This window comes from Barbus barbus (genome assembly GCF_936440315.1).
Source record: "Barbus barbus genome assembly, chromosome: 14".
NCBI classification, from domain to species: Eukaryota; Metazoa; Chordata; class Actinopteri; order Cypriniformes; family Cyprinidae; genus Barbus; species Barbus barbus.
In genome coordinates this window covers 11,588,118-11,604,114 of record NC_136742.1, presented here as the reverse complement: position 1 = coordinate 11,604,114, position 15,997 = coordinate 11,588,118, and the positions used below count along the sequence as shown (strand labels likewise).

General features: G+C 35.8%; 1 protein-coding gene across 1 annotated transcript in view; it reads right to left on the bottom strand.

Moving 5' to 3' along the window:
- The window catches only part of LOC306880456 (disabled homolog 1-like), a gene marked incomplete at its 3' end in the record, with an annotated part of 161,405 nt that overhangs the window by 23,653 nt on the left and 121,755 nt on the right, over positions 1–15,997 (bottom strand). The window contains exons 5-6 of the mRNA XM_079433969.1: positions 9,881–10,012; positions 3,107–3,226 (exon numbers count right to left, since the gene is read on the bottom strand). Of these exons, the coding sequence (XP_079290095.1) occupies positions 3,107–3,226; positions 9,881–10,012 (252 nt within the window). The remainder of the gene's footprint in view (positions 1–3,106; positions 3,227–9,880; positions 10,013–15,997) is intronic.

The window sequence follows — 15,997 nt, the reverse complement described above, 5'->3', positions numbered from 1 at the left end:
GATGGCGAGAAAAAAAGCAGCCAATTTTTGGTCATTCATGTAAAAACAGAGCAAAAAGCATTTTTGACATCAGACAGTGAAAATAGGAACAGAAGTGTAGCCAGCACAGGCCAAAAGGGGTGATTTTGTCTCTATTGAAAAAGCAGTGTGAAGGAAATCACCCCGCAGATATGCACCTGAGATTCAACAGACAGAAATAAGGAAGTGGAAAGAGCTGCCAAGCGCTTGGTGCGCACTGGACGATTTTGCCTAGGTTTTTCTGTCTGAAATAAATTTCGGCAATCGGAAAAGATTTGTTGCATTGTTACTGGTCCTACAACACCTATTAAATGTACAACTAAAGTAATGTTATTTATATATATGCACTATGTATGTTCTGAATTTAATCACTGTTTATTGATCATATTATTTCAAAACAAAATCAAATACAGACAACTGCACAAATAAATTAATTCATTATTTAATACATACATACACAAATGTAATATTAATAGTGATGTATTAATTAGATTTAAGATTTTAATAGATGTGGGATTTTATTATTATTATATTATAATAATTATTATGTATTATGCTATATATGCATAGGTCAGTGTTTAGAAAAAATATATATATTTTATTTTTTCATGAATACAGACAAAAACACAAATTAATAAATACATAATATAATACATACATTAATATAAACTAATATAATATACATAAACAGTAATAATATCATTTAAAATACTATAAAATCTTTTAATTATACATATATTTTGCATAATATACCTATGATAATAAAAATGTAACTGTTTATAAAATAAAAATCAGATATCATATATATATACAGTGCCGTCCAAAAGTATTGGAGCAGTAAAGACATAATTGCTCTGTTGGCTGTGGAGTCAAGACATTTGCAAATATGATTAAAAGATGAATATGAGACAAAACTACAGAATGTCACATTTTATTATTGGGTGATTCAACACATGGATGTTTTACCAGCTACGAAGTTCAGCACTTTTAGAGTTTCATCCCTCTATCTGATGTGAGCATAAGTATTGGAACAGTTGCCTCACAGGTCTTTCTAAGTGATCAGCTGGGTCCTGTTGCATTCATTCTTCAGATATTAAAAGCAGGGAATGTGTCGTATCAGTTATATCCATTACTTCTGTATTCTGAATCTTCATTTTTTTATTTGTCACATACACAATTATACAGAGTATAACCAGCAGTGAAATGTAGGTCAGGTCCGCTCCAAGGACAGTGCAATTATATAGAATACAAATATGAGAAAAAGAAAAGTAGAAAAAGATAAAATAATAAAATAAAATAAAATAAAATAAAATAAAATATAAAAAATATAAATATAAATATAAATTTGCAGGTCAGTATGTTGTTGACTTAAATAGTAATAAAGAGGTAATAAAGAGGAATGTGCAAAAAAGTTGTACAGGATATTTAAATAGCAATTCGAATCTTGCATTCGATGATGACACACAAACCAGGATGAATATGAGGGAGCTGACTCTGAGAGAAAAGCAAGCAATTTGGATGCTAAAAGAAAAGAGGAAGTCAGTTAGAGCTCTAGCAAAAACAAAGGGCATGGAGAAATCAAGAGTTTGGAAACCACCAGCGATGACCTGATCGGCTGAGAAAACAACAGTAGTTGATGACAGACAAATCATAAAAGCTGTGAAAATGAACCCTAAATCACCAACAACTTCCAGAAAGCTGAGGTGATGCTCTGACAGTTTACTGTCCTCAGGAGACTTTGACACAGAATTACAGATGCTACACAGCAAGATGCAAACCTCTGACCAGCACCAAAAATAAAAAGGCAAGATTAGAGTTTGCAAAAAAGCAAAAAGGTGAGCCAGAAGAGTTTTGGAACTGTGTTTATGGACTGATGAGACAAAGATGAACCTTTATCTAAGTGATGGGAAAGCAAAAATGTGGAGAAAAAAAGGGAACTGCAATGATCCCAAGCAAACAGCCTCATCTGTAAAGCATGGTGGAGGTGGTGTCGTGGCATGGGCATGCATGGCTGTCTCTTGAACAGGCCCTCTCAACTTTACTGATGACGTAATGTATGATGACAGTAGCAGAATGAATTTGGAAGGGTACAAAACCATCTTGCCTACCAATATTCAAGAAAATGCCACCAGATTCTTTGGGAAGTGCTTCATATTGCATCAGGACAATGACCCAAAACACCCTGCCAATTGAGTCAAGGAATTTATAAGGGCAAAGAAATGGAAAGTCTTAGATTGCCCAAGTCAATCTCCAGATTTAAATCTGATTGAACATGAATTTCACCAGCTGAAGAGGAGAGTAAAGGCAGAAACTCCCCAAAACAAGCAACAATTGGAATTGGCTGCATTAAAGGCTGGGAAAAGCATTTCAAAGGATGAGACCAAGAGTCTGGTGATGTCTATGGGTCACAGACTCACTGCTGTGATTGTGCGCAAGGGATCTGCAACTAAATAATAGCTTTTAATCTTTTATATCTGCCTGATGTTCAACTGTCCCAATACTTATGCTCACATCAATGAGTGGGATGAACTCTAAAAGTGCTGTTCTTTTTATTTGATAAAACATGTATGTGTTGAATCACCCAATAATAAAATGTGACATTCTATAGTTTTGTCTCATAATCATCTTTTAATCATATTTGCAAATGTCTTGACTCCACAGCCAACAGAGCAATTTTGTCTTTACTGTTATATGTGTGTGTGTGTGTGTATATATACACACACATATATATATTTTTTTTTTTACCAAAGGTCTTATTAATTTACGATCTGAAAAGCAACAGTTGTAAAATGAAAAAAAAAAAACCTTCACCATACATTAGGCCTATACATTAGGTCTAGAACACTATTCTCTGAGATAAATAATAAATAAGCCCTAACAGAAATGTCTTGTTTTCTGTAGTTTCATCCTTTTATATTGCATATTTCATCATTCCCTTTTGAGCTTGTTGTTGTTTTCTTTTACACCATTTTCATTCGCCCACTGACGTATATGCGGTTGTATTTATGACCGAGCATTAGAAACTGTAAATTCTCTTTGGGGTTTTGAGTTTATGTGAGTGTGAGGGTTTTGTGCGTGTGTGTGTTACCTGATAAACAGCTTGCTCGCACTGCTTGTCCTTCTGCGCTTTCTTCTCGATTTCCTCCCTCTGCTTAATCTCATAAATCAACTGGAAAAGGTCACGGAGGTCAAGGATCACAGGCTCAGCCTGGGAATACATGCAGAAACACAGGCAGAGAGACACAGATTTATAGAGACAAAGAGGAAGAAGTGACATGATCTCCTCAATAAGGGTCCATTCTGAAGAGTCGCTGTATTGTCTGCACATTTCTTCAAGCAATTCAGACCAAAAGTATCTTGGAAAAGACATTACGAGGACCTCTTAACCTCTGCCTTTGCTCTTAAATCTGCCAGATGAGAGGTGACAGAACAAAGTGCTTTCCATTTGAAAGGGCTGGGTCAGATCAAACTTCACTCTTTGTAGTTAGCATCAAAGCTCCATGTTAGCATTTAAAATGCATCTCCTGCCCAACACAGTCTAAATGTCACTAATATCTCAATAAATGCATGGAAGAAAATCTGAAGCTAACGTTTGCTCTCAAGATCAGCCTTGGGTATTTGTTTGCTGCCTGCTACAGAAGATTCATGCTAATAAAAAGCAATATGAGCAGAAAGAAAGAAAGAAAGAGTGTTAACAAGAAAGGAAATGAAGAAAGACAATCAAATTAGAGTGTGAAATGAAACTGTTTTCACAGTTTTTATTATTTATCTGTTGTATTTAATAGTATTTCTTGTTGGAAATGGCATTGTAATCATTTGAATAAAATGGTTCATAGCCATTTATGTATCCTAGATAGACACAATTAAATAATATCTTCACACTTTTTGCAAATCTGACAAAATAACAGCTTGATTGGAAATTAAACACAGTACAAATATTAGAAAATACTTTATTAGGAGTAAGTTTGTTGACTGTGTTGGAAATAACCCAAAAATTGAGTAATAAAATAAAATAATAAAATAAAATAAAATAAAATAATACAATAAAATAAAATACTAAGTAAGTAAGTAAGTAATTTATTTGTATAGCACTTTTCATACATAAAATGCAACTCAAAGTGCTTCACAGGCATAAAACAAATATAAAAAAAAAACAACGTCATCAAAAGCAAAATATAAACAAGTATAAGTAAATATAATACACACAAATATAATACACATACTTCACACACTATTATGATCATAAGCAACTGTAAAAAGGTATGTCTTAACACGCTTTTTAAAAATATAAATACTGGTTGACTCTCTCACTTCATTAGGAAGACAGTTCCAAATTTTTGGAGCATAGTGACTAAAAGAAGTACCGCCAGATCGCTTGAGATTTACTGTATAATATGCTAAAAGTCCAGCACTAGAGGATCGTAACGTTCGATTAGGAATATATCTTGACAAACAATCAGAAATATAAGAAGGTGTCAAGTTATGCAATGCTTTATACACTAATGTAAGAATCTTATAGTCAATCCTTTGATGCACAGGTAACCAATGTAATTCCATTAAAACCGGTGTAATATGTTCTCGTTTCTTCAATTTCATTAATACTCTGGCTGCTGCATTTTGTATCAATTGCAGCTTAACCATAGAACCCTTAGGTAGACCAGTATACACAGCATTACAGTAATCAAGTCGAGAGAAGATAAATACATGAATTAGTTTCTTAGCATCATTAAAAGATAAAAAAGGACGAATCTTGGCAATATTTCTCAAATGATAAAAACATATTTTTGTAACTTGATTAATATGGGACTTAAAACTCAGATCACAGTCCAAAGTGACACCCAAGTTCTTTACCTCTTTCTTGGATTGTAAAGCTAAGGAACCCAATTCAGCTTCAATCCTTTCCCGCTCAGGTTTTTTACCCACAATAAGAATTTCGGTTTTATCTTTGTTTAGTTTTAAAAAATTTGCATTCATCCATTTTACGATGCTGGACAGACAATTAGACAATCTTTCTATTACAACAGTGTCTCTGGGTTCAACTGAAATATATAATTGTATATCATCAGCATAAAAATGGTAATTCATTTCGTATTTCTGAATTATGCTACCCAAAGGAAGCATATATAATGAAAATAAAACTGGCCCAAGGATGGAGCCTTGTGGAACACCATAGAGAATGTCATGATTCTTTGATGTACAATCACCTATATTCACTGAAAATGTCCTTGCTGTAATATATGTTTTGAACCAATTCAAAACATTACCTGAAAGACCTATACATTTTTCCAATCTGTTTATTAAAATACAATGATCAACCGTGTCAAATGCTGCACTTAGATCCAGGAGAATTAAAACCGATGCTTTACCTTTGTCTATATTTAATCTCAGATCATTTACTACTTTTAATAATGCTGTTTCCGTGTTATGACCTTGTTTGAAACCTGACTGATATTTCTCTCGAATACTATATTCCTCTAAAAATTGATTAAGCTGTTGCAGTACAACTTTTTCTAAAATCTTACTTAAAAATGAAATATTCGAAATTGGCCTGTAGTTATTAAAGAGAGAATAATCCATGTTAGGTTTCTTTAAAAGTGGTTTCACAACCGCTTTTTTAAAAGCATTAGGACAAATGCCCGTCTCCAGTGAATTATTTACTATGTCAAAGACATAGTCAATCAAACTGTGCAAAATCTTTTTTAAAAAAAACTGTTGGTATAGAGTCGAGACAGCTAGAAGAAGAATTTAACTGAGAGATAATTTGTAAAAGATTCTCTTTATTTACTGTCCTGAACATTTCCATTTTGTGGTATGGGTAACTTCCCAATTCATCCACAAAAGATTGATCAGTATGAGCAATATCAATTCTAATCTGTGTTATCTTGTCGTTAAAAAATATAGCAAAATCTTCACACATAATTAGGGAGGGCTGATCAAAACAATTTACAGGCTTATTATTTAAAAGACAATCTATGGTAGAGAAAAGTTTTCTAGGATTATTGCTATTTTCGTTAATTATTTTTGAATAAAAAATTTGTCTTTCAGAACGTACAGTTGTTGTGTATTCGGAAATATTAGAAAGCAAAATCTCCTGATGAACAACTAATTTAGTTTTTCTCCACAGACGTTCTGATTTTCGGCATTTCCTTTTAAGATGACAAATACGATCATTTTTCCATGGCATATTCTTCAACACCGACCTTTTTTTTATCTTTTCTGGAGCTACTATATCGAGAGTTGATTTTAACAAGGCATTAAAACTATCAACTTTATCATGTACATTAGGCAAATCCCTCAAAGACAGAGGCGCTTGTCGAATCTCAGTAATAAAAGACTCCGATGTTGATGCATTAAAAAAACTTTCTAATTATTTTTTCTTCGGGATGGAATGGAATGTTAATTTTACAATCAAAAAATAAACAAAAATGATCAGAAATTGCTAAATCAGTTATTTCATTTACGTTAACATTAACACCATATGAAATTATAAGGTCAAGCGTATGCTCTTTATTATGTGTAGGTTCATTAACGTGTTGCGTGAAACTAAAAGAATGCAATACCTCTACAAACTCCACTGCTTTACGATCACTTTTGTTATCAACATGAATATTAAAATCACCCACAATTAATATTTTATCATAGCTAGTAACACACAAGGTTAAAAATTCAAAGAATTCAAGAATAAAATCAGGATTTTGCTTAGGAGGTCGATATACTATCACAACTAGACATTTACTTTCTATTATTTCTATTGCCAAATATTCAAAAGTAGTAAAATAATCAAAAACAATCTCTTTACAAGCCAATGTCTGCATAAATATAGCAGCTATCCCACCACCCTTCTTGCCACAGCGAACCTTTTGCAAGAATGTATAGGTGGTTGGGCATGCTTCAATAAGAGATATAGCCCCATTTTGATCAAGCCAGGTTTCCGTTAAAAACATAAAATGTAAGTTTTTCTCAAATAAAATATCATGGACGAAAAATGTTTTCCCAGTAATTGATCTAATGTTAAAAAGTGCCATGTTTAATTGTCCTTCATTTTGCAAACAAGGTGGAGTGATATTTAAATCATTTCTCTCTATCAATACCAAATTAGATTTTCTCCGATGATTATTTCGTCTACTATTATTGTTCCTAGAGGAGACAACAACCTCAATGTTATTTATCTGTTTGTTACTAATCTGTTTGCATCCCTGTTCTAATTTCAAAAGATTGAACATATCATTACTTACAGGGGTGCTACAAACTTGTCACAGATTATACAATACAGTTTCAATATGTCTCGACAAGAAGTGTACTCCAGTCCTACTTGGATGTATACCATCAGAACGATAAAATCGCGCTCTCTCCCAAAAGAGATCCCAGTTATTAATAAAAGTCAACTTTTTCTTCTTGCAAAACGAGTCTAGCCAGCTGTTGAACGCAAAGAGTCTGCTGAAGTATTCATTTCCTCTTCTATACGTTGGTAGTGGTCCTGAGATTAAAATCCTTGTTGCAGGTGATACATTGCGCACAACTTCCACTAGTTCAGTGAAGTCCTTTTTTAAAATTTCTGATTGTCTAGATCGAATATTATTCATGCCAGCATGCAGTATAACTGTGTCAATTTTTTTGGTGCGATTTAAAACAGCTGGGATTTGGGCAGCAATATCAAGCACCCGAGCTCCTGGAAAACATTGTTTTTGCACCTCAATATGATTAGTCTTAATTTTCAGATGTCGGATGATGGAGTCGCCAATAATAAATGTCTTACCAGGTGAAGAACATAAAGAGGGGGAAAAGGGTGGCGATGACTTTGGGGTTCTTGACGAACTGAGTGGCTCAAATCGATTGCTGATTGAGAGATCTAACTTCTGGGTCAACGTGGCCGATGTTCTGGCTCTAAAATGAGATTTTCTCCGTTGGTAAAGCCAAGGTCCATTATACGATGGAGCAGGTGTAAAACAAGCTTCAACCGTCTTTATCCGAGGTATATTCCTCTCATGAATGAAAATCCCCGGTGTAGATGTTGACGGTGCTTCAGAACGATGTTCTCGTGAAGTGTCCTTAACTTGAGAAGTTTCCAGCATAGTTTTCTGTTCGCATAACTGTGAGTGTTTCTCAAGTAGCCCCTGTATTTGTGACTCTAGAACTGAAAGTTCATCCTCAATTGAGCGTAACTCAAGGTCTCTCTGATCGATTAGGCAAAACTCTGTCCCACAGTTGTTCCACGCTGACGCTGCCGCCGCCATATTCAGCAGGTGATCTTCAGCAGGTGACTAATGACACAACAATGGTTGCACTATTGTGGAGGGCGTCAATGATTGTCTTCTGGATCATTTAGCCCCTAGTTGTTGTCTATGTTGTTGCTAATCCAAGTCACGTTGCAATAAAATATTCTATCTGTTTATTTGAATTAAAATAAACCCCTGGAACATAAAATGTGTACGAAGTTTCAAGAAACACCCAAAAGCACCATGGCATTTGTATCTAACACCATACCACAATATTGCAATAGTACTTAAAGCTGCAGTCCGTAACTTTTTTTGGTTAAAAATGATCTGAAATCAATATTTGAGCCAGTGTTCAAAACTATCGCTTTACTTTAGCCCGATTCACAACGGTTAGTTTCCAATAATGTTTTCTAATTTGAGTGGTACGGGTAGGTTTTCACGGGAAATTCGAGCATGGCACTGCGTCATTACGTCACGTCTGTAAACATAAAGACGCTTTCCCGGGCTAGTAGGCAAGTGCGGATGCTGCAGGTGCCGGCTCATTTATAGCCTTTTTTCACAGCAGCCAGAATAATTAAATGTATCATTTTGATGGCGGATTGTAATCCAGAAAGGATTATGTGTTTATGAAACACGTGTGACAACCAGCTCGAAGGGAGCATAGTTTGTTTTTGGGGCTAAAATAATTCTTAATATGAATTCGAATAGCATGACAATTAGATTAGACTGTACAGAAATAGAAATCTACACGTTAATACACACTATACCCATAGTCACGCAATGCTGATGTTGTTAACATTAATAATTTGAGAATAAAGTATAACAAGAATAATAATTTGCACGGTTAGATGTGAACTAACCGATCGTTAGATTTAATTACCATTGGTAGCACGATTTATTATAATGCTTTTTTTGGGCAGAACAAATGTGGCAGACTTGTTACTTACTTGTTCAGATGGCAATATACAGTGAAAATTCTGATTTGGGTCATATATACCAAGACGTAGAATCTGTGATTACTAAGTGTTTGATTCACAGCGGTGTGGTGATTGACAGCTACACATTCACCTCAAAACTAGATTCATCCGCGCTGAAGCCGTGCCAGATTACAGCCCACGTAATGAAGATAATTCCGCACCTGGCTGCAATACCAGGTTTTCAACAGAGATGGCGACAAAGAGGCAAAACTTACGGACTGCAGCTTTAAGTGCAGAAAGAGAAGAAAGAGGAGAAGAGAGGCAAAAAAAATAAAAAAGTGAGTGAAAAGTTTTCAGATGGGACGGAGCACGAGTGCAGGAGTGTGCTATCATTCCTTTATTTTTATGTGTTTGCTGGGTCACTTGTAATTCAGAGCAAGAGAGCGATGGATGGGGGAGAGAGAGAACAGCAGATACTCATCGACCTGGTATGGAAATCGATTGAGCAACTGCATCACTGCAGACTAGAGCAATGCAACAACAAAGAACAGCAGCAGCAGAACCAAAGACAGAAACAGACTCAAGTCAGACACAGAGATCAAGCCTCTCCAGAAGAGCAGAATCTGTCATAGTAGCAAATATACTCGCAGTTCTGAAATACACTTGTAGATATGTACTGTACATACAACACGCACAAACACAGTCTGATTTTCAGGTGTGAGTACTTACAGACTGAGCCGTTTTGATGGCCACAAACCGATGGTTTCCCTCTTTCCCACATACATAACCAAAGGCTCGATGGTCCGTGATATCCTTCGCAATGTAGGAAATCTCATGAACTGCATGGTGATGCTGAAGAACCTGTGGATAAAAACCAGAGGACCTTTAGAGCTGCATATACAGCTTGATGAGAAGATGGAGCTTAGCTCTCATATCAGACATTTGGACAGCCTGAATTACAGCACAAAAATGCTTAAAAAATAAAACGCAAATGTGAGTAACTCTACACTACACAAGCAAGTCAGATTGCTTGGTGGCCATCTTGGAAACACAACCAGGCTGTTGTTTTCTTTGTATGTAACAGCCATATAAGTATAGCTCGTATGTACTTGAATAAGGAAAGCCTGTTAAAGAAATGGACAACAAAATACAGTAATAAAATCAGAAAATAATAGCATTTTTTTCTCAACTCAAATCATGCTAAAATAAAAAATATTAAAATATAAATAAGAAAAAAATTGAAAGCAACTGGCTATGTAAACTGAAAGGTGAGACTTCCAATCATACAGTTAAGTAATTTAGTAGTTTTTCTCCTTTTATTTTCTTACAAATAACCACATTTATTTATTTTATTTTGTTACATTTTTCATTTTTAATTTATTTTATATTTTATTTCATCTTACTGTTTAAAATTTATTTTATCTTTATTGTTTTCTATCTTAATTGTTTAATTTTAGTTGAGCTTACATTTTTTATTTATTTTATTCTATTTTTCTTTATTTTATTTTATGTTATCTTACTGTTTATGTTTTTTATCTTAATTTTTCAATTTTATTTTTGCTTACAAATGTATTTTATTTGATTTTATTTCAATCATTTACGTTTAAACTCCCCCCCCCCCCCCCTTTTTTTTCGAGCTTGATTAGTTTTGCAACATAAATGAAACAAACTGAACTTTATGGTCAGCTGGAACCCAGGTGTGTCCAAAACCTCAAGTGTGACAGCAAAAAAGTTATGTTTAGACATTGATTTTTGTTATTTGACTTCAAACTCCATGCCTCCCTTTGGTGCCTGCCTGAGTTTTGCAACTGACACCAATTAAACCAACCAAACTTTACGGTCAACTGAATCCAGCTGTGCACCAAAAAAGCTACAAAGTCACATCCAAACACCAATTTAAACTTTCAAATCCAAGCACAGCTACAAAGACCTTCAGAAATGGCCTTCAAACACCAACTGGACATTTAAACGAAGGAGGACATTAACCCAGAGAGGGGATCGGAGGACAGAAAATAGGTCAAAAGCTCGGAGCTAGTCGTCCTCCAGGCTGATGGCTGAAACACCGGGGTCTCGGCACTAGTGTCAGCCTCCTGCCGCTGAAGAGCAATCATCTGCTGAAATCTGCTGCAAGTGGCAATCTTCCCCTCACCACCCACTTCATCTAGAGTCATTAAAACATCACTAACACAATACACACGCCGCACGCACGGGAAGAAGGAGAGACGCACCCACATGGGCCCAGCAGTTAACTTGAGAGCTGCAACAGTGGATGACATCTTATGACAACCCGTCTGACTGCGAGGTGCTATTTTCCCTGCTGAAATATGAAGTGTTGTCAGTGACGTGTTAAACAAACTTTGAGAAGGAGGGTTCCTTTGTTAAAAACTTTTGAATGAGGTTAATGGGCAGCTTTCATTATCAAACTAATCATGTCATGTGCCCACGCGGAACTTCACACTTAACGGGATGATTTTACATTTACATTTTCAGAGGTGTGACAGCCCTTGTGAAAATAAAGAGCAGTATACTTTTAAAAAAGAGCATTTATTACAGAAAGAATATCCTGAATGTAATATATCCGGACACTTAATTGACCCTTCTCTAAAAACCCACCTCCCTACTACTAGTTACTGTTGCTATGTCCGAAAAGCCATGCCGCTCTCAGAGTACACATCATCTTCTGCTGCAGTGAAAAATACATCGCAGAGCAAAGAGAAAACTGACAATGCACCGACGGACAAGACAGAGCAGGTTACTTTGGGTATGAAACAAAAGTCTTACCTTTCATATATTGTCTTTTTTTAAGAAATTCAAACAATAAATACCGTTTTGTTGCTCTTTAACATGTCGTGACAGATCAATGTAGTGCCTCAGTTGAAGCAGCACGTGAACCAATCGTCTTTTCATGTTTACTTAAAGCACAAAATAAACATGAATGAACATCAGAAGGCATTTTATTTTTTCAAATTGCAGAAAAAAGTCAATACACACCATTTTTAAGTTTAAGTCGACCAAAGTTAATCTACTCTCCTGTCTGATTTGTTTGTTGGACAAGATGGTGGATTTGGCATTGTAATTGGTCAGATCGCTTGTCAATCAAACTCCCTGGGAAGGGTCAATTGCATGTTACATACAATTACAGCAAATTAAACTGCATTCTGAAATTTAAATCTATAAGAAATGTAATTAGTTGAACTTAAGTAGGTAGTAATTAAATGTATATTTCATAATTCCTTTATTGGCAAATAGTTATGTACTGTCAAATGTACAGACAAGCATTTATGGTAAACTAAAATTTACTTTATTGTATTTTCTATTGAAATTTGTATGTTAGGTATTTACATATTTTTGTAATTACACAACTGTAATGAAGTTATAATTTAAATATTTACTTCAAATATCACATACCACTACTGTTAAAATAATAAAGTATTAGTCAGCACATCAAAATATGTGTACTTCTTTAAAATATATTTTAAATAATTTTTTTTAATTATCTCTTCACTGTAAAAAAAAAAAAAAGTTGAGCCAAATTAAAATTTTAAGGCAACCACCTTCAGCAGATTTTTTTAGCTTTCTCAACTTGGGGTTTTAAGTTTATACAACAAAAAGTTTAGGATCTCCTAAAAAAATTGGACAGTGTACTGTAAGTACTGGGAGACAGTCATGAAAGTGTACTCTCTTTACATAGTGGTCTTTTATTTAGTTAATATTATATTATCTGCAAATACAGTTTTTTAAAATAATTTTTCAAATTTGAAGTACACTAAAAGTGCACATTCAATACATTTAAGTACATTACTTCTTTAACAAGGGAGTAGCTTAGCTTTTTAAAAGTAGCATAGCTTCTATTTTCCTAGCAGCATTCAGTTGATTTTAGTAGATTGGTTTGCACGCTGGAATGAATTGAATGAATGAAAAAAATAAAAAATAGAATAAATCACTGATTGATTTAATTCCCTGTGCTGGATTATCCTTCATCTTTTTGTTGTATCTCCATCTCTGTTTTCATCAACAACGGCTCACACTTTTTAGCTTTTTGATTTTAGATACACTTATTTTACATAAAAAGAAATTCCATTTAATTCATAATGTAACTTGAAAGAAAATTTCCGGCTTCCCAGCGAATAAATTGCTTGTTTTCCAAGAATGCTGCTTGTAATACAAAATGAAACAGTCCCACCAACTGCAGACTTTAATCTTTCAAGTGCTTTTCTGGGTTTTAGATGCAAAATCTTCAGCACATAACTGCGTTTCCATTCCTTCTGGGCAGTTTAAAATTGGAAGCATAGAAAATCCTTGAAAGATTAATTATTTGTGTGCCTATTCAATGCCAGCCTTCCTCTAACTAGTTCACAGAATGGAATATTTGCCGCGAGCTGGTGTCCTGTGTTATCGCAGCACACGAGCCGCGTTCCTTCATAATGACCCATAATCTGCAGGTCATTCGCCCACGTAAGAACTCGCGCTCAATAATACACGTGGCACCATACGGCGACGCTTCATCAGAGCAGCATGTTTCAGATTGCTTCCTTTTGTGGCTTCCATTCATTCCTTTTCTTTCATTCAAATCATCACAGTGGCCCTACGATCTCTGAGGTCACGCCGGTGCACTGATAATGACACTGTTACCATGGTGATGATACACTGAGCATCACATTTCAAGACCTTTGCGCTACCGAAGTCAGAAAGAGGACACTGTTCCAAAACCTAATGAGCTGCCTACTTCGTTATTAGCATTTTAAGACAATGCTCTTCATGTAAAGGCTGTTCACTGTTATGTTGCCTTTCAAGGTACAACATTCTGGACAAAGCATCAGCTCATGTATTTTTCTCAGAGAAGGCCTGCCAGAATGCATTGCATTCTCTAATAAAGTACATTAGTGGCCACCTACTTTTTCAGTGGCAATGGTTCTGGATGCATTTTTTTCAATTTCATTTTTTTTAATTATTATTATTTTTCCAATTTTCCAAGCCAACCTGGTACAAGGTAAATCACTAATTATTATATGTTATAGATTTACAAATCGATTAACAACCTCGGAGATCACAGCAGTTTTGTCTTTAAAGCTTTATCAGTTAAACATGATTATTTTAAAAGTAGTTGGGAAAAAAGAAAAGAAAACAGGCTGACAGTTTACAAAAGCATATACTGTCAATTAATAACCTTACAGCCACAGTCTTTAAGAGTTATGGTTAAAAACGAATTTATCTACAGAGAAAAATGAATGGAGTTTTTACTTGTGAAACCCAGAACTGTTTCTCAAATTTCCTAACCTGCTATTGGTCAGACAAATAGATAACCCCACCCCAAACTCACACGATTGGTTGAGCCAGTGTTACTGTTTTGACGCTCAAACAAACAGAACAATGTTTTCATAGCACCACAGAGTCACAGCGTTTACACTTTTTGGGGGGGTTCAAACTAAATATCAAACTGTTAGCTTAGCCATTTACTGTAATCAACCCTTTCAAACCTTCCAGTGCTATTTGTGTGGCCTAAATGGGTTGCTGTCTATGTAGAGTGTTTCAAATCGGGGTTCCAATGCTACCTATGTCAGTTTTGGAACAGACCCATCCTATGACCAATACGATTTAAAGGCACAGAGTTCAGGTTATTCACGGCCGTCAAACAATTATAAACACAAAGGCCTAAAACAAAAGCCCTGCCCTGTTTAATCACTCCCTCAGGGAATGCACACACAACTTAAATGACAATACACAAACAGAGCTCATAATGAGGTGTTAGCGACTGGGGACGTGTCCAACACTGGTGATGAGTGTGTGTGTGTTTGCTTATCTCTGGGTGCTGCTGAATAACGCTGGTATGAGGAGAGGGGAGACAGCGGAAAGGGAACGCTGGTGTTACAGAGATAATGAGGATCTGGAGTCCGACGCTAAGCCCTTCAAAACCACACATTCACAGCTAATTAACCAGCCGCTTGACTCCTGTACACATTCACACACACACTCGTACACACATTAGCCACGGCTTTATTAGGTCCTTGTGTAGCTACGGGCCAATAGTTAGAGATAAATTGCACGTTTTAGCCCTTATTTCATATTGTTTTGGAGCCACAACGTGTAAGCTTTGCCGATGGCCTACGCCGGCCGAACTCAGAGATGGAAAGTCAAGGGAAAAAGAGGACAAAGTGTCCCAAAACGGGACAATTTTTTTCTAAATCGGCACAGATGAGGGACAGCAGGCCCAGAATCCCTTCAGAGCTTGGTGCCGCCCATTGTTTGCCATGCAACGAGAGAGGATTATACAAGGACTATCTGGGTTTTGCAAATGAGTCTGCCTAGTAGAACAATTCTTTCAATTTCCTATCCCGTTCTTGTTCGACATGCTATACAGCGAATGACTTTATCTACTTTGTGAGCTCCTCAAATGGAGGCTCTTTCTGTTCAATAGTATCTGCTCCCTGAGCGCAGGAGATCATGACTGTGCGTTAGTGTGTGTGTGTGCAGGTGTTAACAGGTCGGGACTATCGATACGCCATCCTGCCCAGAGGGAGGCCAGCCGGTGCAACTGTAACAATCCTTTGCCGTGAGGAACAGACTCTGTTTGAGGATGATAAGAGTCTCTTAATGACATCACTTCAAACTGATAGGCCACTTCAGAGCCACATCTAAGCACACATCTGAACAAAATGCAGCCTTTTGAATGGTTTTCTGGGGCTTTGTACTGCTCTGTGACACTGGATCATCCCTCACCCCCAGAAACTATGCTGAATTAAATTAAAAACATAATTAGAGGCAGTAACATTGACAAATTGTGTTAAAAAGTTTTGCTTTTATAAATACTACTATTAATAAAATGAAATTAATTAAAAATAGCAGTTG